Source organism: Chelonoidis abingdonii, chromosome 25, assembly GCF_003597395.2.
Source record: "Chelonoidis abingdonii isolate Lonesome George chromosome 25, CheloAbing_2.0, whole genome shotgun sequence".
NCBI lineage: Eukaryota > Metazoa > Chordata > Testudines > Testudinidae > Chelonoidis > Chelonoidis abingdonii.
Genome location: NC_133793.1, coordinates 2773126 through 2787267, shown reverse-complemented (window position 1 = coordinate 2787267; position 14142 = coordinate 2773126). Strand labels below are relative to the sequence as shown.

The window sequence follows — 14142 nt, the reverse complement described above, 5'->3', positions numbered from 1 at the left end:
GGAGGGGCCCAGGCCATCAGTTGCTAGGAGACAGAGTGCCAGGCATTTAGGTGCACTGGCCCCTTCCTCTGCAGCAATCACACACCCTTATCCCACCACCTAGATACTTAAGAACTGCCATGGGGACACTGAGGCACCAACACAGTATTCAGAGCAAACATTAAGAACAGTCCCAGTTCGTCACATGGGGTTTGAAGCTCAGTGCTCTGAGCACCTGCTCCCTGAGCGCTAATGAGCCTCATGTCGCCTCCACAGCCAGAGCCCCCCAAGAAGTTGGAGAAGCCCATCCCTGCAGCCCAGAGCCCCCTGCCAAGCCAGCCCCTGCAGCCGTGTAAGTGAGACCTGCCTGCGCTTCCCCCCGCCCCATGGAGCCTGCTGCCTCTGCTGAGTAGCTGTGTTCCCTGTGGGGCCCTAGCTGGGGTGGGGCCATCCCTGGGGCTGTAGTGGATGGGAAGGGAGAACTACGCCCCCAACAGGCCTCAAGGATCAATTCCCAGCCACTGCCGCAGGGCAGGATGGGTCCCCCCCATCCCAGGGAAGCCGCTTGCCCCAGGGCTTCTGACCTAGGCAGTGGTGAGTCTGGGATTGGAGTCCAGGCCCCCAGGCCTGTGCTCCCGCTGGCTCATGCAGCATCTGCAAGGCAGGAGCATGGACCTTCCCCTGTCCCCCCTCTAGCAAGGTCTGATTCCTTTCCCTCTGAGCAGCACAGCGCCCCCCACTGGCGACTGTGGGGGTCTTTCCTCTGACTCCCTCCCCTCCTGCCCAGACTGCGAGGCCGAGTACTGCAAGGCCATGTTCGACTACGAGCCGGAGCTCCAGGACGAGCTGCAGCTGAAGAGAGGAAACGTCGTTTTGGTTCTCTGCAAGGTGGGAGCCTGGGGAGCTGAGGACGGTGGTGGGGCTGCCAGGGCAAGCTGTGAACCCCCCTGGAGGGGGTGCTGATCTGCCCATCTCACTGGTGGGGAAGCCAGCCCCCTCGCAGCTGCCTCTGGGCATGATACAGGGACACAGCCGACAGCCCTGGCCCCTGTGCTCCACCAACCAGACGGGGAAACCCAAATGGTGGAGCCTGGTACTGGAGGGCGTGAGTCTTTGGGTCTCAGCCCCACATCTTCACTGCGCTCTGTTCCTTCAACACCCTGTCCTGTCTCAGAGGGGCTCCAGAGTCCCCGGCTGGCTTCCCGGCTCCGGGAGCCTAGCTGAGCTGCTCTTGCTGCTGGTCCGTCGGCACCGCTGGCTGCAGCTTCTGGGGGAAGGTTCCAGTGCCAGCCATCGTGCCCTGAAGGGGCCCCCAGCAATGCACCATCCCCATGGGCCAGGGAGGTGTGGGGCACAGGGCTGCGATCCCCTCCCTTCATGGCGGGAGCTGTGGGCATCACAATGCCCCCCACTGTGCCTTTGCTGCCAGGGACTTGCTGGAGCCAGGGCATTCAGGGCACTCTGAGCCCCTCCTGCTAAAGGGGTCTGACTCTCTGGATGGGCTCTGCTGGGTGCTGTGAGGGAGCCGGCTGGAGTGGGTGCTACCCCCTCGGGCTTTGTCCTGGTGCTCTGCGATGTCTGAGCCCGTTGCTGGGGTGCTGGGCCGTGGGGGTAGCACCCCAGCCTGAGCTGGGCACTCCCTGCTTGCCTTGCAGGAGACGGAGGATGAGGGCTGGTGGGAAGGAGAATGTGATGGCAAGAGAGGCCTCTTCCCTGATAACTTTGTGATGCTGCTGCAGCCCCTGGTGCCAAAGGTGAGTGCCAGGGTTGGGTGCTCCTTGCCTCGGGCTGGCTGGTGTGGGGGGGGCCCAGCGAGTGGGCCTGTGGGGGGCAGGGGGGCGCAGACCTTGAGGCAGGAGCTCTGACACCGGGACAGCCAGTCACTTGGGCAAATGGCTCCTGGCCCCATTGCAGGGGGGGAGGGAGCTACCGCTCTCCAGGTCCTGTGTCCCCCCGCAGGTGGTGCAGTAACCCCGAGGGAACAACCAGGGGTGGCCCATGCCCGTCCCTTCGCTCAGCTGGTGAGAGACGCGGGGAGGGGCTGGGGACTGTGCAATGTGTCCCCTCTCCTTCCTGGGCCGGCTGGGCACGCAGGCTCTGTGGGCCTATAAGGAGCCACAGGATTCTTTGCTGCTTTGACAGATCCAGACTAACACAGCTCCCCCTCTGATAATTGCAGTAATAAATCCCTGGCTCAGCTCTGCCCTCCTAGCCTGGTACCCTGCTCCGGCTCAGCCGCTGGGCTCACCTCCGCCAGGCCGGCAGTTTGCCCTGGCCAGCACCCGTCCTTGGAGCTGCTGAAATGGAAGAGCCCAGGACGCGTCTGGTTCGGGGTGAGCTGGGCGGGGGGGGGGAGAGAGAATCCTTCCCAGCTGTAGGGTCGCCAACGGCCCCTCTTCCTGCCCTGTGTGGTGCTGGCCTCGCACAGCTCAGGGACGCTCTGAACACGGGGCAAAAAGTGGCCAGGAACCACTGCAGGATGTGCCCCCTCCTGCTCATCGTCCTCTGCTCTGTTGCAGATCAAGGCGGTGGTGCCTGCGCGGAGCCAAGAGTCGAGTAAGTAAGGAGCACACAGCGGGAGGGTCAGAGCTGGTGGGGGGCCTGGCTGCAAGCCCCTCCCTAGTGAGGCAGACCCAGTGGAGGCCGTGGGCTGGCACTGCCAAGGGCGGGGGTGGCAGCCAGCCTGGCTACTTGGGGGGTCCTGCCAGCCCCAGAGGCTGGCCTAAATGTGGGCTTATCAACAGAGCAGCTGTGGGTCCAAGTGCAGCTCAGAGCAGTCTGCGCATGGCCCGTGCTGCAGGGTCACCAAGACTCCTCCTGCTAGGCTGGCTGGCTTCTGGGTAGCACTGCCGGCCGCCAGCAGGGGAGCTGGCAGGGCCGAGGTGATGGCAGAGGCTCCTGAGCTGCAAAGCCCTGGGTGCTCTGCATCTGTGACTTCCTTTCCCGCGAGGTGCTAGTTTCCTCTGCATCACGTGCCCAGGGTACAGGGGCTGAGCAGCATCCTGGGGAAGGGTGGCTCGGAGCAGAGCTCTGGGGCGCTGCAGGCAGGTCCCTGCTGACGGCCGGAGCCTGGGTCCCGGACCCCCTCATCCTGCAAACAGCTTGTGAAGGCCACATCCGTGGCTGTGGTGGCAGGTACCCACATCCCCTCTGCTTTCTGTGCTGTCCATGGCATGCGCATGGTGCAGAGTGGTGTGGAGGGGAGTGGTCCCCCCCCCCGCGAGCGACCACTCACTGTACCAACCCTGTGCCCTCCCGCTGTAGCACCCAGGAGGATCCCAACGTGCTGGGTGTACAGGAGCCATCCTGGGGTGGGAACACAGCAGCTGCACCCCAGGGCTGGCTGGTTGGGGGTCAGGGCTGGATTCAGTGGCTCTGGCAGTCTGTGCCATGGGGGCCCTTGCTGGGCCAGGGGCTTTGTAGGCTCCAGAAGCGGCGCTGTCTTTCAGCCTCTCTTCCCACCCCCACAGCCCATCTCTCAGCCCCACTCAGTGTTCCCTGATGACTGGTTATTGCTGGGGGGTGCAGGGAGCCATTAGGAAGTGGCAGACTGAACCCACTGGAATGGTTCTGGCCCCAGGACGGGCACAGCTTCCATCACCAGGGCTCTCCCCTTGAGTCTGCCTGGAGGGGTTCACGCCCACCCCTGCCCTTGTGGCACAAGCTCCTGCGTGGGGCCCAGGCAGGGTAAGTGCTGTGGGATGGGGCGCGGGGCCCGGGGAGTGACGCGGGGCCCAGATGGGGGGTGGGGGTGCTGTGGGGAGGGGTGCCCCAGCCTCGGGGCTTGGCAAAGGGACAAAATCAGTGGGTGGCTTTGGTTTGTGTGAACCCTCAGGGGTCAGGGCTTGGTTAGCAGAGGCAGCGCTGCTCCGGTGAGAGCTAGCAGGGCTGAGCTGCCCTGGTGTTATGTGATGTAACCTGTCCCCAGGGTCCAGTCGCCCCAGAGCTCAGGGCTGGGGCTGGCTTCCCAGCTGGGCCCTCAGCAGCACTGCAGCGCCGGGGCGGGAGGGAGGCGGCTGGGGCAGAAGCTGTCAGCTGGAGGGCTGCGTGCCCTGCAGTGGGGGGCCCATCTCTATGCGGGCCGGCGCGGGGAGTGAGCTGGTGCAGCAGCTGGCAGAGGAAGTGGAGGCTGCAGACCCCAGCTCTGGCTGGGGACTGTGGGCTGCACGTGGCGGGTTTGTAGCTGCTGTGGGGAGGTGCTCAGCGCTGTCTGGGGGATGGGCTGGCTCTGAGCTCATCCCACCATGGGGGTCACTCTGGGTGTATTTTGGGGGTACCCTGTGATCTGAGATCCCAGCTGCTGTGAGCACCCCCAGGGACAGTGCCCAGCTCCCCCTCCTGGAGCCCCTTGGCGCAGGGGCAGTGAGGCTGGCAGTGGAGGCAGAGTCCAAGCCAGTGTGAAGCCAACCAAAAGCCATGCTCTGAGCTGTCCCCTGGGGCAGCTCGGCCCCCTCTGACTGTTCTCCCCCCCTCCCGTGCGCATTCACACACAGGTGCTGGGTGTTGCTGTAGCTCCCCGGATGCACCAGGCTGGGCTGCGTGGGTGTCAGCCCCATGCCGCTGACTCACTCGCCTCCCGGGAGCTTCTGACAACCCTGAGCGAGCACCTCTGCTCCCCTCGCCGGGCCTAGGCAGGGCCAGGTTCTCCTCTCCCCTGGGCAGCCAGGGGAGTCTCTGGTGTAAGCAAAACTACATTGACCTCCGTGGGGTGTCTGCTGAGGTGCACCCAACCCAGGTGAATGGCTGGAGGTGGCCCGGTGTGACTCCAGCCCAGGCCCAGCTGTAGGTGATGGCTCCTGAGGGGCGGTAAGACTCCCGGGTGGATGGAGCCAGTCCCAGCGAGGGAGGGAACGGGGCTGGCTGCCCTCACAGGGCCCTGGTGGCCACCCAGGCCGGGTGGTTCCAAGCCCAGCCTCCTCTTCTCCCCCTCCCCCACCCCAAAAGAAGGGCCTGGGGCAGATGGGGCTGAGGAAGCAGGGACAGTGCTGGGGGGAGCATGTTGCCCCCAACCCAAGTCAGCCAATGCGTCACTCTTCCTCTTGCTCCTCTCTGCCAGTCTTCAGGCCGGAGAAGAGAGTCTCCAGTGCCAGCAAAGCAGAGCTGCGGCCCCCCCACGAGCCCAAAGGTAAATGAGGGCAGGGGGCTGCCCACTGGGTCGGGCTGGCCATGGGCACTGGGGGAAGTGCCAAGTCTCCATCCTGGCAGCAGGGTGCATGGCGTGTGCCAGTGAGTGTGCCTGAGGGCACGTGCCGTGGGCACCCAGCTGGCTAAAAAGGAGCCAGCTGGTAGAGGTGGGATGTGAGGGGCTAGTCCTGCCTCATCCGGGTCTGCCCCCTTCCCCGTGGGCAACAGGCCGTAGCTTTCCCTCCCCTCAGCCCAGAGGCCGCTCAGAATCCCTGGTCAGGAGGGGAGCTGAGGGGGAGGGCATGGCTAGGGCAGCAGCTCGTTGCTGTCCGCTTCCTGCGTTAGGCTATAGCTCGCCTACCCCCTCCTGCTTCGGTCCATGCCCCCTGGGGCCAGCCAGGCTGGAGGCAGCTGGGGGAGAGGTGAGAGCGCAGCAGGCAGGGGTTCCTGCCATGTGTGACTCCCTGGTGTGTGCAGAGGTGTCACCTCAGTGCGCTGCCAATCTGCCAGCCGGGCCCAGAGGCTGAAACACTTGGTAGTCATAGGCCAGGGCAAACGTGCTGGTGTTTTACTGGTGTTTGAACTTCCATGACCCCCTGGGGCAAACTCCCCTGACCTTCGGCCAAGAATGTGCCTCTGAGGGGGACCCGGCCGTGATGGGGCCTCGGCTGTGGGCCCTTGTCTGCTGGCTGGGGACTGTCCTGGGACCCAGGCTGCAGCCCCTGGCCAGTCATGGGCTGGGAGGGTAAGTCCTGGGGAACAGCCAGTCTCCTGCTGCTCACCCCTCCCTCTGCCCCCAGAGCCCAAGGTGCAGAAGAAGATGGACCTGCCCAAGATGAACCTCCCTGCCAGCAAGAAAGCAGCTCCAGCCCCTCCTGTCCCTGCCAAGACCAAGCTGGCCTCCAGCCTTGCCGGCAGGTGAGGAGCCCCTGCCCCCTTCCCTTGGGCAGAGGGCAGGCGCTAGCTGGTGGGGGAGGTCTAGGCACGAGCTAGCCATTGTTGCAGGCTGATAGGGATGTGTTAACCCCCCTCCTTGTGGGGTGGGGGCCTCTTCTCGCAAACCTCCCAGGGGTTAATCTTGGTATTGGGGGTGGACGCCTCCCTCCCTGCCCACCTGGGCTCAGCCCCCTGCCTCTGGCACCACTAATGCCATTGCCGGCTTTGCAAGTGGCTGTTAGACCTCTGCAAGGGATGGAGCAACTGAGTTAGGCTCCTTCCTCCCTGCCCACCTGGGGGGCCAGGCCAGAAGTGGCAGGAGTGGGATGGACACAGCATGTGGTCGAAGGTAGGGGGAAGAGGCATGAGGGGGCAGGGGCTCTCTGGGCTGCAGCCCCCTAATGTGCAGGAATGTCTCTGCCATTGGCAGGCCCCCCTGCACCCCTATGAACTGTGCCCCAGCCAGTGCGGAGAAGAGCAAGCCCAAGGACCCAGGTAAGCCTGTTGCCATCTGGCACGTTCCGACCCCTCCCTTCACTGGGTGGGCGAGTAGCATCACTCCCTCCGGTGTCAACCAGCAGAGCCCTGGGCCGAGCGGGAGCTGCCCATTGGTAGCGGTGACGGGAGCCAGTCCTGCACGGGTGGAGTCTCTGCCCCGGGCAGGACTGAGGGCATTGGGGCAGGGCTGGCACCTCCAGACTTCGCCCTGCCCTGGGTTCTGAGCACCCTCTCGCCGCTCTGGCCTGGGCTGCTCCTGGGCTAGAAAAGTGAGGAAATTGCTGCTGTTTGCATGTGAGGAGCCCACACGATGTAACAGGCCTCCTGGTGCCAGCTCGCCCAGCTAATCCACTCGGTGTGGAACCCAGGAGTCCTGTTGGTCAGTCCCCTGCTGCAGCTGCCCAAATCTCTCCCTCCCTTCAGGAGCAGAAAGGGGGCCCTGCCTTGGGAGGGCAGGGAGCAGTCAGTCCCCTTACACCCCTGTGCTGTGCCCAGCCCAAGGCTTGGGTGTTCCAAGGAGCTCGGTGCCTCAGGCGGGTGTTGAGCTCCGTGGATGCCCCACTGTCTGGTTTTTGGGCCAGCTCCAGGCACCAGCCCAGCAAGCAGCTGCTTGGGGTGGCAAAAACCCTGGAGCCAGCCCTGCACTTGGCTGCCTTGTCTGGCTATAGCCCTGTGGGTTGCCCTGGCCCAAGGGTGCACGGGCAGGGCGTGGTTGGTCCAGATGCAGAGCTCTTCAGCCTGACAGCACAGTTTGGAACAGGTGGAGTCCTTGTGCCCAGGGCCTCCCCCAGCCCCTGGAGCTCAGGGCCTGCCCTGGAGTCTGGCACCAGCTGCATTTGCTGATGGGGAGAGGGCTGCTGGTGCCTCTTGATTCTGCAGATGCAAATGGCTTCGATGCCGTCCTGATCTCCAATGCCAAACTGAGCCACCCCACCACAACTCGTCCCAAAATGCCAGGCAGGAAGCCGCCCAGCCAGCCATCTGCTAGCTCTCCGGTGAGTGCCCGGGCAGCGCCTCTCACTGATGGTGGGTGGGAAAGGGTTGGACTCACTGGGCTGGGTGGGCAAACTCCTTGTGTTGCATATGCTGCAGTTGCCTTGTCCGGAGGGTGAGTGGCTCTAACCGCTCTGTGCCACTCCCCGAGCCGCAGAGACCCTGTACTGGGGAGGAATGTCAAGCCTCCACCCAGTGCTCCTTCTGAGCCAGCAGGGGCTGGCATGTGCTTGGCACTGGGGTGGGGACCCTGGCCTTGGCACCAACTGGTTTTAAAGGTGCTGGATAGCTTGGACCTGAAATAATGGGCTTGGCCATGGGAGCAGGGTCTGGTGAAGTGAGTGAGTGTAGACTGAAGTGTAGACCCAATCCCATGCACAGGCAGAGCGGCATAAACCCACCTAAGAGCTCCACACACCAGCAGAGTGGCACAGTGGGCAGCAGGAGTCACTGTCTCCTGGTATTGGCCACCAGGCAGGCTACTCACCTGGCCCTGCTGTGCCCTGGGGCTGGGCTCCCGGAGGGGCGGGTCCCAGGCTCTGCCCCAGGAGCCCTGTAGGATGGGTCAGCAGCACCAGAGCTCCCCTAGGAGGAACAGAAGAGGGGAGGGGTGCTGCACCTGAGTGCGGGGGAAGGGGGTGAGGAGGAGCAGGGTGCCACCTTGCTGCCAGAGTCACAGCAGGGATGGGAGTGAGTGTGTGTGTGGGGCAGCCAGGGCAGGGGCCACTTCCTGGTTCAGCACTCAGGTCAGGGGAGCTGCACCTGCACTACCTTTCTGACCCCATACCGGCCCCTCTCCTCCCATCTGGGAAGCTGGTACTTGGGCTGGGTGCTCTGAGAGCTGGGGAGAAGCTGCAGCATGGGCAACACCAGGGCCAGTTCCATGCACCTGGCGTGGCTTTCCACATGTCTGGCCCTGCGCGGCAAGGAGCATCCAAGGGGGAGCCTGGCTGGCAGGACCCATTCTGTCCTTGGCCTGTCAGCTGATGGGGCCAGGTAGCACCAGTGGGGAGGTGGGTGCTTGAGATCTGCTGCATTCCCTGAGGTGCTCTTCTTAGGGGAATGCTCACCTTGTGCCCGTAGCTCTGGGACTGATAGGTGGGGGTGTTCAGCTGTGGGACTCCTCAGTTGCAAAGAGTGACTGGCTTTCCCTGCTCCTGCAGCACGTGCAGGCACCTCTGGTCCCAGACAAGAGCAACATCCAGGCCAGGAAGCTGCAGCCCCCAGAAAGCCTGGGGGACCCCCCCAAGGCAGAGGAGAAGCTGTCTCTGGAGGAACTGGTGGCCGAGCTCCGGTCCCTGCGGATCCTGATGGACCTGATGAGAGTGCAGCACCAGTGAGTGGGGCTGGGTGTAGGGGAGGTGGGGGCTGTCACGGAGTCCCTGGGTGATGCTCTGGAACTGGTCCCCACAAAGCCAGGCAGGACTTTGGGGAGCCTCCTCTCCCTTGGAGCAGACTTGTTCAGGGCAAGTAGCTCACACGGCTTCACCTCCTGGGTCTCTCCTTGGAGCATTCAGCACCCTCTGCCCCTCCGTGGGCTTCCCACAGCAAGTCCGCCCCAGTGGGGTCCTGGGGAAGCCACAGGGTCCTGCACCCCCACTTTGCAGTCAGACGTGATTCTCAGCCAGCCAGTAACACAGAGGTTTATTCGATGACAGGAACAGGGTCTAAAACAGAGTTTGTAGGTACAGCGACCGGACCCCTCGGCAGGGTCCATTCTGGGGGTCAGTGAGCCAGACCCCCACGTCTGCACTTCACTCCTTGTCCCCAGCCAGCTCCAGACTGAACCCCCACCCAGCCCCTCTTCTCTGCTCAGCCCCTTTCCCGGGCCAGGAGGTCACCTGACCTCTTTGTCTCCAACACCTTCAGCTNTAGGAGACAGAGTGCCAGGCATTTAGGTGCACTGGCCCCTTCCTCTGCAGCAATCACGCACACTTATTCCACCACCTAGATATTAAGAACTGCCATGGGGGCACTGAGGCACAACACAGTATTCAGAGCAAACATTAAGAACATTCCCAGTTCGTCACAGGGGCTGTTGGAGCCCTGGCAGGGGCTGACCCCAGAAGCTGAGACGGCCAGCCAGAGCACCCCGAGTCGCCTGCTGCATGCAGCATTTCCCATCCCCAGGGGCAGCATGAGACTCTGCTTCCTAGCCGTGCTTGGAGCTGCCTCTCTCTTGGGCTGGGGGCTACTGCCTACAGCAGCCTCAGCCCTGGCCTGGTCTGCCAGCCCCTGTGCACATCTAGCCTGGTGGGCAGTGTCCCATCCAGGGCTGGTGAGCCCTGGGGTGGGGGAGGCAGGCCTGGTGCCAGCCTTCGCTGACAGCCCTGTGGCCAGCGTCTCAGAGCGGCACGGGCTGGTCGTGTCAGTGGGGCCGGAAGAGCAGTGAATCGGCCCAGGGCACCGTGGCTGGTGGGGGAATGAGGTCTGAGTGCCTGCCATGTTTGTACAGTCAGGTGATGGCCTTGGGGAGACTGAGGTTTGGCACTGAACTTCATGGGAGCCCCTGCATGAGAAGCAGCAGCCTGTGGAGTTGGGTGCTTCTAGGGTCCATGTGCCTGGGGTGACTTCTTGGAGCTGGCTGAGGTTCTGGCCCTGAGCCCGAGCCCCGGCCAGCTTTGTGCACTGCCCTTTGCAGGAAGGACATGGAGGAGCTCAAGACAGAAATGAAGGAGGAGCAGGCCAAGCGCATGGTGCTGGAGGTGAGAGTCACTGGGGATGCGGAGCTGCATGGAAAATTCAGGGGTGGGGGTTACCCCAGCCTCTCCCTCACTGGGATCTCTCAAACCCAAAGCTTGTCATCAGGGTGCTACCCCCCGCCCCCAAACCCCAGCTCACATGCTGCTGCTGCAGGGAGATCTGTGATAGCAGCATGTCTGTCAGTGAAATCCCCCTGGCCTCCACCCATGGGGTGGGGTGTGGGTCGGAGTGGGAGCTGGCACTTGGAGTTGGATCTAGAAGGATTAACAGCTGAGCCTGTGGATGGGGGGTAACTGAGTCTTCGTTGTGTGGTGCCTGAATGCCACACGAATGGGCACGGACCCTGTCTCCTGCGCTTTTCCCATCGATAACCTGGGGCCTGGGTGTCTTGCTGCTCTCCACCGAGTGCTCAGGGATGCCTGTTCTGAGCGACAGGCAGGTGCCCTGCCTGGGCAGTGCAGGGAGTGGGGCTGGGGTTTATCCTGGTTCCCTTCGCTCCCCCTCATCTCTCCTTTGCAGGTGGAAATTGAGAGCATGAAACAGATGCCTGCCCTCAAAGGAGCAGGAGCAGCTGTGCGGGGCAGTGAATCGGCGGAACTGCTGGCCACGCTGTGACGTCCACTGTGTAGAGGCCTCGCTCTGCAAACTCTGCCGGGAGCTGTTAAACTTGCAAGAGAATCGCTGGCCATTGATTCCCCTTGGTGTCTGTCCACCCCAAGGCCAGATCCCTGCCCTGGGGAGTGGGGAGAAGGCCCAGAGCCCCTCCAGCTCATCTGCTGTGTCTGCTCCCTGGGCCCTCGGTGGGAGCACTGTGAGGCGCTCTGGGCCACGCAGCCCCCTGAGCACTGTGGTGGGGTGCAGTCCTGCTGGGCTGACCCTCTGGGGGATGGGCAGCATGGGGCACCTGCCTGCTGGGAAAGAATTGGGGCTGGGGGCTGTCAGGAGAGTTAGCGATGCCCTAGCAGGACCAGAGAGCTAATGCCGGCAGCGCGCAGGCCTGGCCTCGCTGGGGGGGCTGGCTGCTGCCTGGATTTAGCCAGCGCTGGGCAGTCATCACCCCCTGTCACCTGCTCAGCTCTGAATTTCCTGCATATAGGCCAAAAGAGGCCCCTCCATCCCCCTGCCCCAGGAGAAGCCACCCATGTCCCAGCAGCATCTGTCCCTCGCTGGAGACTGGTCCTGAGCTCCTGGCTCTCCTCTTCCCCCCCACCTGTCTCAGCCTTGGGCTGTGCTCATCTCTGTGCTGTTCCCAGCCACTCCCTTGGTGTGTGAGGGTGTTCGGGGTGGGGGTGGGGAATAACCATCTTTTAGCCCAGCACAACTCTCAAAGCTCAACTTTGACCCTAGCCCTAAAACCTCCTGGGGGCTGCTGATGCTCACCCCTCCCAGACAAAAATCCCTGTGCTGACTGTCCCCAGCCCTGTCTGCCACGCGTCAGACCAGGATAACGGTTTGGAACAGCTTCGCCCTAGCGCAGACAACCATCTGCATTGTCCTGGTCAGCTGGCCCCGTGGAGTGAGCTGCTTCCTCCCAGCTAACGTGTTACATCCTGCCCTGTCCGCACTAGGGCACTCGGATGTGTTGGCTAAGCTGTCCTTGGGTCAGACGTGGGTGTGGGAATCCTCCTCCTAGTTAAGCTGTGATCACTCATGCAGGCTGGACCCCCACGGCCTTAGGATCCCCCACAAGTCAGAGCCAATGCTGTGTTCTGTCTGCACTAGAATCAAGTTGTGTTGGTGAGCATGTGTTCAAACATGACCGAGCATTGGTGTCTGTAGAGTGACCTGGCTCTCCGCCAGCCCCCTCCCCATTAGGAGCCCTGTCTTACTTCTCTGGTGCTTCCACTGCCCTTTCATCCTGAGAACTGGGCGTTTGTCCCTGGTTCTGGGAGCAGCCCCTTGCAGTGCCCACCGGTTCCGCTCTGCTATCCTTGTCTGACGGGGTGGGGCTGGAACAGCTGTGAGTGTCCCTCGCCCCCAGTAGCTGTCTCACTGCTGAAAGCCTGAGGTTTTAAAAACTATTTTATAAATGTGTAAAATTTTAATAAACTATTTTTATACAAATCTTAGCTGCTGCCTGGCTGCTGTAGTGTCGACAGCATCTGCGATGTGCAAGGCCCTGTACAAACTTGAGGGGCGAGCCGGTCCCTGACCCGATGAGTTGGAACAGTCCAGCCATAGGCAAAGTGCTGGGGAGAGGGGTCAGCCTGAAAGCCAGGAGCTCGCTTCTGATCAGCAGGCCAGGTTAGCTCCATGCAGTGTATTTCTCAGTCCGGGGTAGGGGGGAGGTGAGAGAAACCAAGGCAAGGCCAGTTTGAGTTTTCTTTGCCTGGTTAAATAGCAGTCTGTGTCCTAGCGCTTTCCCAGCTCCCTCCAGCCCCTCCTGGCTGGGCAGTTACATCAGCTCGGATCAAGGAATCAGCCTATTGAGGTCCAGGGACAGATAGCAAGCCCCTCGCTGCACAAGTGGAGATGACTGACGCATACCCACTCCCAGTGCCAGCAGGGAGATCAGAATCTGTCCCTGTGCAAGCGAGTGATTCCCTCAGTCCCTGTCTGGGCAGCAGGGCAGGGCAAAGGCTCCTGACATGAGCCCCGGTGGGGCACAGCCAAGCCAAAGGGCATCATGCACAGCTGCCCCAGGCTGGCATGGGAGGGCAGCTGGCTGGCTCTGGGCTCCTGTCCCCTCCCCCCACAAAGGCTCCAGGCATCCCTTCTACCATCCTTCTTCCCCCTGCAGCCTCCCTAGGAAGCTGCTTACTGGATCCTGGCTAGGCAGAGCCCGTCTCCTCCGTGCTGTCAGCATGGTGCCCCTGCCCCCCAGAGGCCTCAGTCCTGAAGGGTCCCACCTGGCACCCAGCCCCCTGCCCTTGTTTATCAGCTTGGTGCAGGTCGACACAAGCCTCTGCATTCTTGGCAGCCTGCTCACCCTGGGGCTAGGAGGGCACATCTGGAAAACATCTGGGTCCTGTTACAGCTGGCGGCAGGGGGCCCGGCCCTGGTGGGAATGAGCTATTTTTGTACATTGGGCTGGGACCGAGTGGGGCTGTGGCCTCAGGCGTGGGAAGGTCTCATTCTTCTCCCACACACAAAGGCGGGAGGGGCAGCCCTAGGACTGTTTAGTGCAGCCACGGCCTGGCAGAGCCAGCCCTGGGCTGGACCGGGCTCAGCACAGCTCAGGCTGTTGGGCCCTTTGCTGCCCGGGAGCCAGCAGGCTGAGTGGTCGGCCCCTTGGTGCCATGTGGCACTGCACCATCGTAGGCAGGTGGCTCTGGGCTGCCATGGGCTCAGTGCCAGCTCCTGGAAGTGAGAGGCACAGGGGGGTCCTTCATGCTGGTCAAGGGGCTAAGGGAGGCTAGCCAGGGGCACACCTTGCCAGCTCCAGCAAACGCATCCCCATGTGTCCTGGGCCTTGTTTACACAAGGCCCTGAACAAACAGCAGAGCTGGCTGGGGTGCAGAGCGACTAGCAGCCCCTGGCTCCGGGGGCTGGGGATTTGGGGGGGGGGGTGGTAGCTTGCCATGGACTCTGAAAGCAGCCCAAACCTCAGCGAGCTGGGAGCTGCCCCATACCCCTGGCTTGTGGCTGGCTGCACTAACCGCAGGCCGCTGGGCTACCCTCCTGGCAGCCAGCCCAGAACCGGCAGTACTCTCCCTCCCTGCCTCCCCCGCCAACATCCAGGAAGCAGCGAGTGACTGATGGGGCAAGTCAGATGCTGCCGGAAAGGGACAGCAGCTAATTTTAGCAGGAATGCTGGGGCCAGGGGAGGGGAAGGAGCCTGGGAAGGTTTCTCCAGACAGCAGCTCCTGCAAGGCAGGGGGAGGCTTGGGCTCAAGACCAAGGGACTGGGGGCTGGAAGCAGGCACAGCTGCTGGGCTGGGGCTCCTAGGTGCCCTGTGGCATCTGCCT

At 62.8% G+C, this 14142-nt stretch overlaps 1 protein-coding gene across 1 annotated transcript in view; it reads left to right on the top strand.

Moving 5' to 3' along the window:
- Positions 1–11041, top strand: part of SH3D21 (SH3 domain containing 21) — a 15988-nt gene extending 4947 nt beyond the window's left edge. Inside the window, exons 5-15 of the mRNA XM_032766811.2 lie at positions 256–331; positions 767–867; positions 1635–1733; positions 2499–2535; positions 5036–5104; positions 5904–6021; positions 6449–6534; positions 7417–7532; positions 8694–8866; positions 10172–10235; positions 10753–11041. Coding sequence (XP_032622702.1) covers positions 256–331; positions 767–867; positions 1635–1733; positions 2499–2535; positions 5036–5104; positions 5904–6021; positions 6449–6534; positions 7417–7532; positions 8694–8866; positions 10172–10235; positions 10753–10848 — 1035 coding nt within the window. The 3' untranslated portion in view covers positions 10849–11041. The remainder of the gene's footprint in view (positions 1–255; positions 332–766; positions 868–1634; positions 1734–2498; positions 2536–5035; positions 5105–5903; positions 6022–6448; positions 6535–7416; positions 7533–8693; positions 8867–10171; positions 10236–10752) is intronic.
- Positions 11042–14142: the final 3101 nt, after the last annotated feature.